This window comes from Protopterus annectens, chromosome 1.part1 (assembly GCF_019279795.1).
Source record: "Protopterus annectens isolate FY-2018-M chromosome 1.part1, PAN1.0, whole genome shotgun sequence".
Taxonomy (NCBI): domain Eukaryota; kingdom Metazoa; phylum Chordata; order Ceratodontiformes; family Protopteridae; genus Protopterus; species Protopterus annectens.
In genome coordinates this window covers 1,350,040,576-1,350,059,294 of record NC_056726.1, presented here as the reverse complement: position 1 = coordinate 1,350,059,294, position 18,719 = coordinate 1,350,040,576, and the positions used below count along the sequence as shown (strand labels likewise).

Sequence of the window (18,719 nt, the reverse complement as noted above, 5' to 3'; positions counted from 1 at the left end):
AGATGGCCTGCACCTGTCGCCCTTGGGATTCCGGATACTGGCAAAGGCTCTTGCCACCCCTATAGTGCCTTTTTTAGGCAAGGTTCAAATGACAAATTCACCACCATAACAGGTACAAGCAAGCAAAATCTGAGGGTAATGCTACTCATTGCTAGAAGGACTAAACCTCAAAATGCACTCACTCGAGGCACTCCTTAAAATGGAGAACACTGACATCTGTGCAGTGACAGAGACCTGGTTCAAAGCTCCAAACAGCACCCCTGCATTACCAGGCTATAATTCATACCACACCTTTCGGCCACCAAACCCGGACTGAAACACTAAAGGTGGAAGCGTGTCCATATTCATTAAGGATATCCACACCTCCAAGCTAGCTGCTCAGCATAATGCATCCGAGATTATCCAAGTTCAACTAACTCTGAGCAAAACCACAATCCAGATTATAGCTTGTTACAGACCCCCCACCATGCCCTAGGATTCCCACTCCTCTTTACTTGATACACTGGAAAATATTAAGATACAACCCAACACTCTAATAATGGGTGATTTCAACTACCATACCATTAACTGGGAAAACTACTTGTGTACCAACTCTTTTGCGCAACGTTTTCTGGAAATCATCAATTCCAACGCCTTGGATCAACTTATCCACACCCCCACCAGGGGCTACAATATCCTAGACCTGGTCATCACCAACATGGGTGACTGGTGTTCCACACCAGAGGTCAGCTCCTCGTTGGTCAGATCCAACCACAAGCTAATCACCCTAGACATCCACATCCTGCTCCCACCCCATTAGAAAATCGACCGTAAAAATTTTCTCCAAAGCCAACTTCATGCTTCTTAAGACAGAAGTGTCAAACTAAACAACACCCATGCAGATGGACAACAGAGGTACGACTGCTGAATCCTACACAAATACACTTTATAAGCACTTACATGAGTGCATGGATCATGCTATCCCTAACAGAACCAAGATGCTATCCTCCAAAAAAAGGAAGCCAATCTGGTGGTCTTCTGCCATAAACAAACTCTACAACAGAAGAAAGAAACTGTTGTAAAAAAGAGTAAAATCCCACGATTGGAGGAACTCCATGGTCAGCCTCAGTAAGAAGCTGAGATCCCTCATAAAATCCTCCAAAGCTAGTTATGAAAACAAAATTGCCACTGATTCTAAAGACAACCACAAAGCATTCTATAGCTATGTCAAGAATCTCAATGGTAACCCTCAGATCTGCTCTGAGTTACAGCACATAGACACTAAATATACAGAACCAACTGATATTGCCAACATCCTGGCAGATAGGTTCAGTGCTAACTTTACCTCCCTCTCACCCCCTAAAGAGCCCATCTTTATACCGGAAGAATGCGCAGCTCCTGTAATCACGGCTGCACAAGTAAAAACCTCACTCTCCAAAGCCAAGAACACAGCATCCACGGGACCTGACAACATCCCAGGCTGCCTTCTACACGAACTACAGAATGAACTGGCACTGCACCTAAGTACCATGTTCAGTCATAGCCTCACCTCAGGCTTTTTGCCCATTGAATGGTGCACTGCGACGGTTATCCCACTCCACAAAGGGGGGGCCACAACAGACCCCAGGAACTACCACCCCATTAGCCTGATGAGCCTGGTCTGCAAGGCCGTGGAACGTATCATCATGAAACTCATAAACAAAGACATTGGAGATCTCCAAACCCTGGACCCCACACAGTTTGGGTTTGTAAAAGGCAGATCATGTCTCCTAAACCTGATAAACTTCTTTGAAGTAGTCACCAAAGCCATAGATGAGGGTAAGGTGGTTCGCACAGCCAATCTAGATCTCGCCAAGGCGTTCAACACCATCCCCCACTCTGGAATTATAGATAAACTCACTAAACTAGGTATAAATCCCTATGTCACAAGATGGGTTGCCAACTGGCTTACTGACAGACCCCACACTGTGAAAGTAGCGGACTCCAAATCAGACTTCAGACCAGTGACAAGTGGAGAACCACAGGGTTCAGTCCTGGGACCTCTCCTGTTTGGTATCTACTTCTCTGAAGTACAGGCTAACACAGAAGGTCTTTGGCTAACTAAATTCGCAGATGACTGCAAACTAGGAGGCATAATCGAAACTCCTAACGATGTGGACATCCTACAAAAGGGCCTCACTGAAGACAGATGCCTGGTGTTAAAGCCATGGTCTCAAGCTCAATGCCAAAAAGTGCATTGTCATACCCTTTGGTAAAAGCTCTGTACCCATGAACTACCACATAGGCGGTAGTCTACTTAACACCGAAAGTGTGATGAGACCTTGGGACACAGGTGGACAGTAGTCTCTCCTTTGATAATCACATCGCCACAGTGATCAGGAAATCCTTCTATATGGCATACCTCATCACAAAAGGTTTCTCATCCAGAAAAAAAGAGGTAATTGTTCCCCTCTACTCATTAGAGCCATTATAGAGTACAACGCCCCATTTGGTATGTACCTCACGAGACATCTACAACAACTGGAAAGGCCACAAAAATACCTCACAAAGAGGATTACTGGCTTCAAACAGATGCCTTATGCAGACCGACTAAAAAAACTCCAGCTTTACTCTATCGAATATCGCCTACTCAGTGGCGATCTCTGCCTAACATACAAAGCTATGTCAAACCCAGAGCTGTTGGACATGCTCCACTTAAAGAAATCCAAATCCCTCCAAGTTACATGCTCTAGGGACCTAAACCTTGTCACCACAATAAACAGAACATGCTGGAGGGATAGATTCCTATCCCAGAGACTTCCCATACTCTGGAACAGACTACCTATGTCAAACAGAGCTCCTCATTAGCACTCTTCAAGAAAAATCTTGATGATTGGATGGGTAATAGGAAATTCACCCCGGGGATCACTTCTATGGTTCTGCTTGACAAGGGCACAAGAAAATAATTTTCTTGGGTGGCGAAAGCCAGGTTACCTTTTTGGCTAGGCTTGTATAGGCCCTAGGGCCAATAGCCTAGTATCTACCTATGAACCTATGAACCTATGATAGATGTTAAAAAATTCTAACTTTGTCTGCAATTTGTTTTTCCTACATAATATACAGTACACTGCTGACAATTTGCAATATAGACAACATTTTGCGTATTACAGTCAGCATATATATTCAAAAAATATTTCTTGTTGGTCCTGGGGTGTATAAAACAGTTTCCTTGTAAAATGTGCTTACAGGCTTTACAGTGTAGGCATGGATAAGTTCCCTTCTTCTTGATGCCTGGGTTTTTAAAATGCATAGGTTCTTGACATAGAACATCTTTCAAATTTTTATTTCTTTTAAAAATAAATGTAGGTTGTGTCCCTGCAACTCTAGTTATATTTGCATCTGTTAAAAGAATTCTCTAAAAAAACTCTCTAAAAAACAATTTTCAAGCACGAGGTTACAGCAAAAATCTACTGAAAAAGAAATGGACAACAGCAGTCTATATAGAAAACAAAGTGCAAAACCATGGTTACACAGAGGTAAACAATGGCCTAATAAGGTAGATGCACAGGTTCAAAATGCTAATGAAGGTTTGAAAATAAGTTTAACACACAGTAATGATATAGGTGGTATATGTAATATAATTAGAGACAACTGGAGAATTCTTTTAACAGATGAGAATATAACCAGAGCTGTAGGGACTCAACCTAGATTTATTTTTAAAAGAAAATATATATATAAATAAATAAATATGTAGTGCTGAATATCAAAAAGATATTACAAAGTGTACATGGTTAAGTACACATTGCAGTATCTTTATGAATACCTTCCATCATCTTGTCCTAATTTCTACTTGCTTAGTAAAGTAAGAAGAACTGATGTTGTTGTTGTGTCTTTTGGCTTTTCCCGGTCAGGGGTCGCCACAGCGGAACTCCGGTCCGCTTATGATTGGCAGTTGATTTTTACGTGCCGAGTTGCCAGCTCTGACGCACAACCTTCAATGAAGGTATGCCCATTCTCGCATGTCTCCACGCAGAAGACGCTCTAGCTGAGAGTCGAACCGGTCAGCGTCTTACTGTGAGGTGACAACGCTACAGCAGCACCACCACCGCGGACTCAAAGTAAGAAGAACTGATACATGACAAAAAGCACAGATTCCATTTTCCTAGCAAAAGAGACAGCACATGACTAATTCCATGTAAAATGAGCTTCTGGATTGTGACATTTATGGAAATGAACTGATGAAAGATAGGTATCTCATTATTTTTATTCCATCAGAAGAATTACACTATTGCATACATTTTAGAACAAGATTATTAGTAATTTATATTTTCAGATTTAGGGTATAAACTAATTCATTTTCCTGCTTGCAATCAGAGTGTGACATTACATCCTTTCCTGCCTCTATAACAGTGAAGCACATTTCCCTTCTGAATGAAAATCCTCTGTCTTTCTTGTCTACCAGTATACATCTCAGCTGTCCCGACTTTTGCAGACTGTCCAGATGTTTGTCTCATATTTTTGGGTTGTTCCTCATACAATTTGTGGTTTTCTTACAAATCATTGACAACCAAAGTTACTAAATAATGACAGACATTTGAATTTTACACTTCATATTCTTCAGAAAATGCATTCCAATACAAAACCTGATATTCTAGCAACTTTCTGTTTACAACAGCAGTATTTTACATCTATCCCTGATTTTGGCCTTTGTTCCCTCATTACTTTTGGCTCTGTCCAATAAACTTGCACGAAAAAGACTGAGAGGTATCTCTAACAGCTTTAACCAGTTATGGTTTCTTACATCAAACTAGCAGAACATATGTGCCAAAAGCCTCAGCTGAAAAGAAAAGAAATGATGCACACACTTGAGAAGAGTAAGGAAAGTGTAAATAAAACAAACTTAATATCTAAGCAGATTTACTAAATTTCCACCAGGCTACATCTTTAAGAGGAGAAACTGCACACAAAAAAATATATAGCCGTTATTTAAACACTAAAGAACTGACTCAGTGAAATGCATAAAAAATGTCTTTTACATCAGGCCTATCCACATACACACAGGTATATATATATATATATATATATATATATATATATATATATATATATATTTTTTATACACACACACATATATATAATTTATTTATATATACATATACACACACACATATATATACATGTGGATCATATTCAACATTGCCAAAACTACAGTTCTCCAAACCACAGTTTGCCGAGACTATAACTCTGAATTTACACTTCTCTGAAACGGCACTTTGCCGAAATGGAAAAGAGTTAAACCACATTAACTAATTTTCTCTAATTTCTGCAGGAGGGCATGCCCCCCTGCACCCCTCACACCCCATGCTAATTATATATATTAAGTCCGAGATTGCACTACAGTGACAACAGTATATTTGTTCATACATACTGCAGTGCGATCACAAAGTGCCATTTCGGAGAAGTGTAAATTTGAAGTTATGGTCTAGGCAATGTGACTGGGAACTATATATGTATGCATATATATATATATATATATATATATATATATATATATATATGTATATATATATATATATATATATACGTGTGTGTGTGTGTATATGTGTGTGTGTGTGTGTGTGTGTGTGTGTGTGTGTGTGTGTGTGTGTGTGTGTGTGTGTGTGTGTGTGTATATATATATATATATGTATATATATATATATATATATATATATATATATATGTATATGTGTATATATATATATATATATATATATATATATATATATATATATATATATATATATATATATATATATATATTAAACATAAATTTAATTACAAAAGCAGTTTCTTCCTTGAGTAGGTGAAGGTTAGCCAAGCAAATATTAAGTAGCACTTATAGATTAATATGTGATTACTAGGGTAATAACCCTAGGAAGCTTTTTTAAGATTGACTATACTTCCCAATGTTGAGAATAATACCTTGTAGTCTGGACTGGTGAGGTACACACCTTAACCATTATGCCAATGCCCAAACACCAAGCAACTGTCATTTCTTTCTGTGTTAACTTTGGCACAAATAAGGCTTCTAAATTATGTTGGCGTATTCTATTTTTAGTCATATCACATGAATCGTTAGCTTAATGGTTAAGGTGTTTACTGTACAGGGTTTGATTCTCATCAAAGGAAGTTGGTTAGGCTTAAAATGACCCACAAAGGCAGCTAGCCTAGTACTTACTTATGAACATATTGAGATCTGAGGGTGAGAGGGTGACATAATGATTAAAGTGTTTACCTTACAGACACAAGGTGCAAGGCTTGGTTCACAGATGGGGTAATTAACTAAGCTTTAAAATGGCCCACAAGGGCAATTAACCTAATACTAATTTATAAAAAGTTTATCTCAAATTATAATCTTTTTACAATACATCTAAGAGCAAACATAAATGTAGTCCTTGCTCAATCATATGACAAATGTGCAACATACAGGTGATGTTATTTCAACACTACTAATGTTTGACTACCACAAGCTTTTTTATTAGAAATCTTATTTTTCCAATATACTGAGCCAATATATACATGTGGTACCCTTATGATATGATATTGTCATGTAGGTGCATCAAAACTCAGATCTTCCCTTGTTTGGAAATGTAAGAATGTTCTTATTATGCATATTTCTAACGTTTTCAATCCACACATAAAGATTACGCTCCATCTGATTATCACACTTGCACATTTTAAACATCATTAATTTAAGAATTTTATAACATAAGCAAAACACCTGCTGGCAACACATCATTGGGCAGAACACACAAACGCAGGCTGAAAACCTGCAACCACTCACTTGTCTCCCCACAGCTTCTTCATCATGTCCTCAACTTTTTTGGCACGGTCAGCTGAAGAAAGCTGTGTTTTTTCTCCCTTGGAGGCAAACTTGGCTACGTACATCTCTGCGAACTGTTTCAGTGTAAAAGCCCAGCCATGTAGACCAGAACCAAACCCAACTGTACCTACAACAGGATCAATCTGGAGATAAAGTATGATATCTGAATGTTAAGAAATATAAGTAGCTCTTGATGGTTTTACAACTTTTATTACAATCCAGTCAAAGATTCTTTCAAGGGTAGGCAGACACTGCTCAAAATGTCTTACCATGATGTTGCCCATAGGCCCAGACTCCCCTTCTCCATATGTAGAGATAATGACATTGACATTTTCTACAATGCGCTGGAAGGTCTGGTAGAGCTCTTCAGGACCCAGCTGAAGTTCAAGCAGAGCACGATCCATCTTGTTCATCATAAGGACTGGCCTGATGCGCTCAGCTATGGCCTGACGCAGTACAGTTTCAGTCTGTACACACACACCTTAAAAATGTAGTTAAAAATGGTTATTCGTGAGACATTAAACCAACATGTCTTAAGCAAAGGAGTGTAAGATCAAACCTCACAAAGCACAGTCACAAGCTATGAAACTCGTGATACATTCCCAATACCATTACAATTCATTGAGAATATAGTTCTTTTCACATTTTTTATTTCAAGAAATATAATAAACAAGACATTACCTGTTTAATTTTTACATGCCAAAATGAGTATATGGTAGTAAGTACAAAGTCTCTGATACTTTTCAACACCAAGTATCTACTGCTGCAATTTCTATGAAGACCTCAAAGAAAGAAACAAAATATGCTACAAGTGTTATTTATAAAAAAACATCCAAAACACATATAATCCATCCATCCGCTACTCCTTTTTCTCATTTTGCACATGGTGTCAGGGTGTCACTTCAACATTGACAATCATCTCAAGTCAAGGTTTACACCATGAGGTGGCAAACCTGCCACAGTAGTTCATCCATATCACTCACTTGCACCTTCCACCAGTTTAGAGTGTCAAATCCACCTACTGTGTGTCTTTCAAATGTGGGAGGAAATCACAGCCCTCAGAGGAAACCCATGTGACCACAGGGAAGACAAACAGACTCTGTACAGAAGACACTCCAGCCAAGAATCAAACCAAAGAACTTCTTGCTGTGAGGCAACAATACTAACCGCTGCACCACCACAGCCACCCAACTAATTTTATAATCCAAAAACTAAACATTTTCTGTTTTTTTTGTGATCTAATGAATCACAGGGTGGCAGCAGCAGCTAATAACTACAGTTTCAAATGGTAGCAATTTCTACAGAATTAAAATCACATGAATCATTCAGCAATATGGAATTAAAGGAACTAAGAAAAGTTATGTGAATGTTTAGGAAAATGGCAAAGAAAAGGCAAAGAACCGAATACATAACAGAAGTGAAAGTTATATACTTACCATAAAGTTAGATCTGGATGAGACAGATCATTCTCATCAACAATCTGGACTAAAGCTACCAGTTTTTGTCTGCTATGCAACTGAAACTTTCTTAAGCTACCAGTCCTCCCCTTTTATCCATAATAATCTGCCAACAAGCTTCTATAGGCCTCCTTAGACTGTCCTAGGCAGATCAGACAATGAGTTTGTGTGGTGCACTGTCACAACAATGCAATAGTGGCACAACAGATACACACTTTTGATGCAGAAGGCTTTGGGTTAGTTTCCCACACCAGTCAGATCACTAGCTGACATTGCAGTGCAGCATAAAGGGGTCACTATACTCCTAAATAAGTTGTCTTTCCGATGAGGCATTAAACTGAGGCCCCACCTGCTTGAATTGGTGGTAACTGAAGTAGATATAAAAGATCCCACTGCACCTATCAAAAAGAAGAGAGGTCCTATATTTACAAATGTAAAAATATCTAAATATACAAATCACTCTAAATTTTCATCCCTATTAGACCCCCACTCCCTTTTCCATAACCACCATCTGATTTTACTTAACATTGTTGCTAAAATCCATTTACCATTAAACATAATTTCATTTATTCTTTCATTCCATATAACTCATATAAAAATTACCATAACTTGGCATCTGTGTTATTCTATGTTATTATTCCTCACAGTAGGATCTTGGATCCGACACTGGATCTCAACTGGCAACTTTAGATTAGACAAAGCCAAGGCTCAAGCTCCTCCGTCTCCCATAATCCCCTGCTGCCACCCTGTGACAAACCACAATGCTGCCAGCCCAGCTAGCTGAAATGTTGTAAACAATTATATGTCACTTGAAAATATTAATATGATTTATATAGAAATGTGACACTGCCAGCCCAGCTAGCTGGAATTTTGTAAATAATCATATGTTATTTATGAATATTAATATGATCCATAGGCTTGTCTTAAAAATGTAAGATAACTATATGTTATGTGTATATAAAACTACTGGTGCAGAATTGTGTTTTGAACTGTATGTTATGTACTGAGCTTCAAGAATGTAACTGCAGTGTACCCTACTGGAAAAGACCAGAAAAGTATATGCCTGTGCAAATGTATGTTTTAATAGTAGTAGCTGGAAAATACAGAGTTAACTTGCAAGCACTCAAGAAAATACGTTGAAATTGTTTACAATTGTGGTATCTCTCAGTTTCAGCAAGAAGGCAGGATGTCTACAGATAGAAGGTTTTCTATTGTCCTGGAGAGAAAGAATTACTACGTTTAAAATGTAAAAGTACTTAATTGTTTCATGACTTCCAGTTCTGAGCAAACATCTGAGAGATAAGTATTTTTGACACAGAGGTGCTAAATTTTAAATTTCTGTTAGCCTGGGAACTGAAGGCAAGTGACAAGAGTGATCTCATCCAGTTGACCCAGCAGTAATGTGTTGTTATTAATTTAAGAACTATCTGTCACAGAAAGTCTGTGCGTTTTGTGTTTGGTTTTGGACCTGGCAAGAGCATCCATTCATCTGTATTTGGCTTGCTAACAGTAAGTAACCAGGATACAGTGATTTCTGTTAGAGATAGATAGGAATATAGAAAGCTTAGTTTAGATGTTTTCTGTATTTATCTGAGACTGTCCTGCAATATTGTTTTAAAATATTTCCTGTGATTCTGAACTCTGTTGTCACTGCATTGAGTTACTGAGTATTGTCTTATTCTTTTATTATTTATTATTAAATATATTTAAACATTTTAATTGTGGCTGGTTTGTTTACAGATTTACGCTGTTAGAATACTTGCATATGTGTTTGGTCACACTGTATGGGCCATACCAATAGCCTTAGTCTTGGTCATACTTACCATTTGGAGAATAGTAGCATCACACAGTAGGACTGGTCACCCTTTAGTAAGGGCCTTATAGTAGCTGATAAGTAATGGTGGTTGGTGGCAGTGATTACTACCTTATAATCTGGGCAGAAGGGGGCATAGCTAGTAAATGTGTGCCAGCCTTCCCCAGAAGTGTCTGTGTGTTTGTATATCAATCAAATCTCAAAGTAAGTGTGTGTGTGTGTGTGTGTGTGTGTGTGTGTGTGTGTGTGTGTGTGTGTGTGTGTGTATGTGTCAGCTACTTGGGCACGGACACAAAGCACTGGTTGGACAGAGAGGGTGCTGGAGGTTTTGGCTTGACCACTCGACTGAGATCTTAACCCTAGAGCTGTGCCAGTGGGGAATCTTATTGGGGATCTGGAGAAAGAGGGAGAAACCAGCCCCAGACTGACTGTGATCTCTGTGTGCTCTTAAAAGAAACTGTACTGTACTGTGTGTGTATACTTGGCATCCTCCCAATGTGCACGTCCCTCACTGGTGCTAGTGGTGAGGATTGAGGTTCGGGCATCACATATTAATTGTTTGGCAGTGGTGGGATAGCCACATCACATATTAATTGGTTAACTGTGGTGAGATAGCCAGATCACATATTAATTGCTATGTAGTGGTGTGGATATTCCTGTAGCTTCTGAGCAGTGATCAATAAGGTGTTTGTACTCAATCAGCCACACAGTGAAATTTCAGAGTTAATATCAAAATTGTTTTATTTATGTATTTTTGTTAGCTTAGTTAGTCACGGAGAGCAGGCAAGCATGTCAGTAGAGGAGTATGGCAAGCGACAAGGAGCCAGTTGGCTGAGATGTGCCAGGCTAAAGGGCTGGTGCATGAAAACCTGATTAAAGCAGACATGACTGCAGCTTTAGTCACAGCTGCATCACAGAAAAGCAACGGGGAGGACAATCAGACTGTCAGTGGAGATGTACAACACTCAGAAAATGGACAGCTCAACCTTTCCACGGAGGACTTAAAAATCTGTCTGGAATTAGAGACTTGAGTTGGAGGCTAAGCATTTGGAAATAGAAGCAGCAGAGAGACTGAGACACCTGGAAGCTGAAGAGAAGGAGAGGCAAAGGCAGCATGAAAAGGAGATGCTGACTCTTCGCCAGAGTCATGGAGGTAATGGGGAAGGGAGTAATCGAACCCCAGAAGCAACAAATGTCAGTAAATTTCTTCCACAATTTACAGAGGGGGATAATTTTGATAGTTTTATTCATATGTTTAAGAGGGTATGTAAACAGTATAATGTTCATTACAATCCACCATAGACTTGTACTCCCCAGATACAGTCATCCTGACAGAAACCTGGCTAAAACCTCACATTACCAGTGAGCAAATACTCCCTACAGGTTACGGCATACTAAGAGTAGACCGGCTAAACAAGAAACGTGGTGGTGTAGCTATAATATTTAAACAGCATCTAAACATCCAGATCTTAAAATCATCATCTCCACAAATAGGCAATGAAGAAATAATATATACCAACCTCAAAATACACCAAAACAAAACCATCAACATAATTGGATGCTATTTCCCACCTGGCCAAAACATCCCTCCATTAGAAAACCTCCTCAGCTGGTCTACCCACCATCTCCCCCAAGAAACTATCATTTTAGGTGATTTCAATATTGACTGGCAATCCTGTTCTGGCAACCATCCAACCCATCATGTAAGCCTTCATGGCTTCACCCAACTAGTCCAGTCGCCAACCAGGATAAATAAAAACTCCAGCAAGCACACTACCCTGGACTGGATACTAGTCAGTAAGAGCCCCCAGTCATATATAACAGGCTGTTTATCAGACAGCCTCAGTGAACAATCCCCAACATTCCTACTCAAAAATACCTATACCAAGCTAAACCTGTCATCTACTGTCAAATATGTAAAAAACTAAACTTTAACCCACTCACATTCATCTCATCCCTCAAAGAATGTAACTGGCATCCTCTAAAGTACCTCAGTCTTGATGACACAGTTGAATTTTTTAATACTACCTTCCTGAGCATCTTTAATTACCATGCCCCCATAAGACTTTCCAGAACCAAAGCACAACCCTCCCCATGCTACAGAAAACCACTAAGTCAGAAATGAAAAACAGGGATAAAGCCTGGGAGCACTGGCGCAAAACCAAAACCCCGTCAACTAGACAGAAATTCCTACAACTATGCAACAGAGTCAAAAAGCTAATAAAACAGGACAAATTCCAATACTACCAGTCTGCCCTAGACTCCTCCCAACACAGCCCCAAACAATTCTGGTCCTCCATAAACTCCATCCTCCACCCAGGTAAAGTCAGTACTCCTCCTCCTAACATCCCTCACTCCTCAGAAAATATTGTTACCTCATTCAACACACACTTCACACAAACCATACTATCACTAGCTAAACAACACAACCCTCCTCCCCTCCAACCCACACCTTCAACTAGTAATCTCCCCACTGCCTTCTATTTTTCTCCTGTACCTACCTCCTACATAAAAAAAAAACTTAACTAAACTTAAGACCACCAAATTAGCAGCAGACAACCTCCCAAGTGAATACCTACAAATCGCAGCTGATGCTCTAGCCTACCCAGTACCCATCTTGATTAACCGATCTCTGTCAGAAAGTTACATTCCCACACTGTGGAAAGTATCAGATATAATTCCCCTCCACAAAGACGGACCCCTTATAGAACTAACCAATCACTGCCCCATAGCTATTCCCTCTCCACTCTCCAAAATACTAGAGAGATGCATACACTCTCAGGTCTCAGACTACCTCCTTACTAACAACCTCCTTTCCACTACTCAGCATGGTTTCCGACTATACCATAGCACCACCACTGCCTTACTCTCCTTTACTAACACTATCGTTTAGCATAAAAACAATGGCTATCTCTCCTCAGCTACTTTCCTAGACCTATCTAAAGCATTTGACATGGTCCCACACAAACAACTTATCTTTGTCCTCAATAATCTATCCTTCTCTCAATCAGCCACCAACTGGTTTCAGAGTTACCTGTCTAACCGCCAACAATCCGTTGTATGGCAGAATGACCTATCTCCCCAACTACCTGTCTCCATAGGGGTTCCCCAAGGATCCATCCTTGGACCCCTACTCTTCTCTGTTTTCACCAATAATCTAGCCTCTGCCACCAAACATGGCACACTCATACAATATGCAGATGACTCAACCATCATCTGCTCAGCCCAGTCCCTACCCAAATTGCAAAACGTCACACAGGAAGCCTTTTCCTCTGTTGAAACTTGGTTATTTGATGTCCAATTAATACTCAACCCAAACAAAACTAAACTACTCATCTTCCAACCCACCAAACATACTCAAAACAACTCTCACTTTAACATCACAGCAAAAGACAACACCACTATATACACAACTGAACACACCAAATTGCTAGGAGTGGAAATAGACAAACTAAAATTTGACATTCACATATCCATAACCATAAAAAAGTCCACAAAAAAATAGGAGCGTTATACAGAAATAAGCAACTTCTCACCAAAGCAGTAAAGATTTCAATAGCAAATTCACACCTTATCTCCACCCTACTTTATGCCTCTCCAATATATACCAACCTAAGGCAATGCGATCTAAACAAGCTAGAGACCTGCTACAACTAAGGTTGCCACCCGTCCCGTTGTCAGCGGGACACTCACGGTTTGAGTCCTCTCATCCCGCTTCCCGCGCTCACCAAGCGTGGGACTTTAAAAGTCCCGTTTTTTCCCCTTTGCGCTTTGCATTTTAAATTGCCATGGAAAAGCCGAAAATACTTCCGTTTTTTCCACGGCAATGCGGCTACGTCACCACCCGGACCTGCAGTTAGAGGGATTCTCTGCTAGGTCCGGGTGGTAATGCAGCACAGTAATTGGCTGCAGCCATTGGAGGGGGCGGGAACTTCTTCTGAAGAGCCCCATAAAGGTCGCAGCTGTAGAGCACTAAGCTCTATAGCAGCTGCGACGAAAGATCTGATTTTTTTTTTCCAGCCAGCATTGAAGCCAGCCAGCCACCCACCCAGCACTGAAGCCAGCCACCCACCCAGCATTGAAGTCAGCCACCCACCCAGCATTGAAGCCAGCCACCCACCCAGCATTGAAGCCAGCCAGCCAGCCAGCATTGAAGCCAGCCAGCCAGCCAGCATTGAAGCCAGCCAGCCAGCCAGCATTGAAGCCAGCCAGCCAGCCAGCATTGAAGCCAGCCAGCCAGCCAGCATTGAAGCAAGCCAGCCAGCCAGCATTGAAGCCAGCCAGCCAGCCAGCATTGAAGCCAGCCAGCCAGGAAAGAAGCCAGCAAGGGAGCCTGCCAGCCAGCCCAGCAATAACTGTGAGTGGTAAGTAGATAATTGCATTTTGTGGCTTTAGTTATTTAAAATGGGAATAGTGTGCTTTACTTAAGTTTTTAATGTTTAGAGGTAGATGGGGATGTAGTATGTAGTATTTAAATCTGTGCAGTGGTTATTTTGAGACTTTTGAGTACTAGTTTAAAATGGGAATATATTGTGGTTTAATTTTTTTAATGTTTAAATGTAGATGGTGGGTGCAGTATGCAGTATTTAAATCTGTATAGTGGTTAGTTTGATATTTTTGAGTAGTAGTTTTTAAAGATATAAAACCTGAATGTATATGTAATTGTTATTATTCTTGGGGTTATGATTTGGAAGCATTACTTTTAAAAGGCTGAACTGTGTATAGAAGTTGTTTGTTTCTGTTGGGGGGCAGTGAAATATAAATATTGTCGTAGCTTTTTCTGGGTATTGTCTGTTTGCAGATAGGAAATGTTTGAGCATAGTTTGCACTTTTTTTTGTATGGAAATATGCACTATAATGCTGTTTTCAGGAAGTTACGATATACTGTTTAAGTAATTTTTCCTGCAAGTCCATGTCTATGTGGTACAAGTCTACCTTTTGAGGGGGAATGTTAACAGTTAATGTAATTCATTTATTATTCCAGTAGGTACACATTGCCAATTTGCCAAAGCTGTTTCAAGATTGTTTTCATTTATACTTGTAAATGTGTGCATTTAATTTATTATGCATTTTTAATGAGGTTAAAATGTACTGCTTTGCTTGTAATGTGAATATGGGTGTGTTACTTTTACTTGGGCCTGTTTATTGCATTGCTGTGCTGGATTAATTGCTATGTTTTGAGGTAAAAGGAGCCCATGGAGTCTGCTGTACATTGTAGTTTATGTTACTTCTCTTGCAAGAAGTATTTTTAAAAGTTAAAATGTTTATGGACTTTTCCCGTTTATTTTTTTTTTTTTGTGGATGTATGCTCAGAAGTTAATGCAATGTATTTGAGATTGTGCTAAACCATGTTGTTGTTACAGGGTAGTTGATTTATTGTACTAGTGTGCAGTATAAAGTACTAGGGTGCAGTTTGTAATTTTGTGTTTTTCTTTGTTTAGCATTAATTTGCTAGGGTGCATATGTAGTACTAGGATATGTAGTTTTGTGTTTTAGCTTTAATTGACAAAGTCTTAATTTTATACTTGGCTTGTATGTGGTATGTAGATTTTTTTAAGTTTTCTTTCTGAATAGCAATGGTTGGTTAAACAAGTGTCTGTTTAATGAGTAGTATGTTTTTAATTCCTTTAAAGTTTATTGTTACAACTGATTAGTGTGTGTGTGCAGTAATAGTTCACTTCATTTAAATGGTTTGAGTTTTCAGTATGCTGTAATGTCACAATGTTGCATCCATAACTAATACTGCATCTCCTTTAACAACTCTGGTGATGTCGTGGTGGGGGTGTGACCAGTGTCAGGTTGGCCACACCCCTATCCTGTTGACCACACCCCATGTCCCACTTTGCCCTTGTTAAAAGGTGGCAACCCTGGCTACAACAAAATCACCAAATTCGCTACAGGGGCATCCTACCGTAGTCCCCACTGTCTCTCACTTGTTGAACTGGGCTGTCTTGAACTCCCTCACCTCCTTCAATGGTATCAACTCTCACTTGCCCACAAACTAGTAAACCATTCACTAAAAGTTCCATCCATCCAGAATCTACTCCAACCCTATCGCACCACCAAACCACTAAGATCCAGCAACAAAAATCACTTGCAGATCAATAAAGCCAATAACTCTGCTGGTGAAGCACTATTCTCTTGCACCATAGCCAAATTATGGAACTCCCTCCCACCCACAATTACCTCCATACCATCATGCACCCACTTCAAAACTTTACTAAAAGTGCACCTACAAACATGCTGGCTATGCCCTTGCAACTCCCACTCTAATATCACCCACCCCATCCAACCACTACCTTTCTTTCCACTCCACTAACTACCTTGATTATAGCAAGCTCAGATGCTCATAAGCCTAGTACTTATTATACAGCAGGAACTTCTTATTGTAACATTTGTTAATGATTGTTATGTACTTCACAGATAAAGATTCTAGTTGTCTACTGATGTACTATATTCTTCATATGTAAATATGTTGTAAGTAATTGCTATGTTAAATTGTTAATCGCTATGTAATCCAATGTAACGACTGTCTATTTTAACTGTGGAGCTTTTCTCCCCGGGCCTCCGCTGATAATGGGTCTACATCCAGTCGGACACTCCCGGGCAACAAATATAAATAAATAAATAAATAAATAAATAAATGTTGACCAAGGGCTCTGAGTACGGTTCCTGACCCCCTTACTCTATGGTAAAGCTGTAACTGTTCTTTCCAAATTGTCTGATACTGACCGTTTAAATTATAATGCTGTAAAGAACTGTTTGCTAGAATTTTTTAAGTTAACACCTGAAGTTTATAGGAAAAAGTTTCGTGAGCACAGAAGCAAGGGAGATGAAAGTGTATATGTTGCTAAACTAAGCACTTATTTTCATAGGTGAGTGAGTGGATGTCAGGTCACCACATCTGAAGGCTGGCAGACCTTTTGGTGAGGGAGCAAGCCCTTAGCACTTTTGCCTGAGGACATGAGAATCTGGTTAGCTGACAGACAATGCAATACTGCAAATGAGTTGGGGAAGAAGGGAGACCTATACCTAGCAAGCAGGGCATCACTGCACAGGAAAGGGACATCCAGTGCTGCTCAGGGGTTTAAGGAAACCTATGGTGGGCAGCCCAGACTGCCCCAACAGAGTCTGCCAATAGCAGGGGAAGCCACTAGTCCAGGTACACATTCAGGACATAGGGTTAAATGTTTTAAATGCAACCATTGGGGCCATATAGCATATAGATGTCCATGGAGGCAAGGTGGGGAACAAAAGGTGGAACAGGCAGTAAGTGGGAATGACAAAATGCCAACAGTAGGTTGTCTTAAGACAACAAGGGTTCCAAACTACAACAAGAGGTTACACCCTATCTTAATGAATGGGAAAGAGGTCATGGCTAAGAGAGACACAGCCTCTGATCTAACCATTGTGAAGCCTGCAATGGTTACAGAGGAGCACTACTTGCTTGGGCAGTCTACTCAAGTCAGAGCTTTAGTTAAGATCCCATTCCAAATACCTTTGGCTAGGGTTCACCTTGACTGCAAGGGTGGAAAAGGAAGCCAGCAAGTAGGTGTGTTTGAGGATATCCCTGCAGATGTCCTGATAGGGAATGATTTTAATAATGCAATACCATGTGTTCATGCAGTTACACGCAGTCAGGTTTGGAGACAAGCGAGTCTGGTAGCCTGGGGGAGACCCATACAGATTGCACACTTGCAGCCAGGACTGGTGAGGTGGTTACTTCAGGGAGGGAGCTACCCTGTAGCAGTGAGACTGAAGGTGAGCCACAGCTGCTTGTGGGTACTGTTGTTCCCTTGGACAGAGTAAGTGCAAGGGCAGAGGTGAGTAGTAGTACTCAGGCTGACAGTGAGGCATGCTGTCAAAGGATACCAGACTTCCTGTGGAAGGGGAGCTGGGAAGGGTTACAAAGAGAGAGTTGAGACAGGCTCAGCTCTCAGACCCTACATTACAAGGCCTGAGGGAGGCAGCTTGTGAGGCATCTGATTCTCAAGGGAAGGGGGAATCTGTATACTGGGACAAAAGGTTACTGTATAGAGAGTGGACCCCTGAGGGAGGGCTAGAGAGTGAGAGAATACAGTAGTTGGTAGTGCCCACTGCCTACTGTCTGGCACTTCTAGCCATAGCTCATGATATTCCCTTTGCAGGTCATATGGGCATAAAACGTACAAAGAGATGTATTATGCAGAACTTTTATTGGACTGAGATTTCCAGAGATGCAAGACCTGTGAGCAGTGCCAAAAGGTAGGCAAGGCAAGAGACAAGGTGAAAGCTTCCTTGCTGCTTTTTCTGTGACTGAGGAGCCATTTCAGAGGGTATCTATGGATATTGTGGGGCCTCTGAGTAGCCCAAGATCCACAGGGAAAAATTATATCCTAGTGGTAGTAGATTATGCTACCAGATACCCTGAGCCAGTGGCTCTGTCCTCCACTGAGGTAGAAAAGGTGGCAAATGTTTTGTTAGAGGTTTTCAGCAGCGTAGTTTTCCCAAATGAAATACTGACTGACAGAGGTGCCAGTTTCATGTCAGACCTGCTGGCTTGTCTGTGGAAGTACTTTGGGGTGGAGTACCTAAAGACCACCCCTTACCATCCCCATGCTAATGGTCTTGTTGAGAGTTTAAACTC

At 40.4% G+C, this 18,719-nt stretch overlaps 1 protein-coding gene across 1 annotated transcript in view; it reads right to left on the bottom strand.

The window, feature by feature from the left end:
* Positions 1-18,719, bottom strand: part of LOC122810421 (elongation factor 2) — an 825,928-nt gene that overhangs the window by 545,760 nt on the left and 261,449 nt on the right. Inside the window, exons 4-5 of the mRNA XM_044082035.1 lie at positions 7,093-7,304; positions 6,785-6,966 (exon numbers count right to left, since the gene is read on the bottom strand). Coding sequence (XP_043937970.1) covers positions 6,785-6,966; positions 7,093-7,304 — 394 coding nt within the window. The remainder of the gene's footprint in view (positions 1-6,784; positions 6,967-7,092; positions 7,305-18,719) is intronic.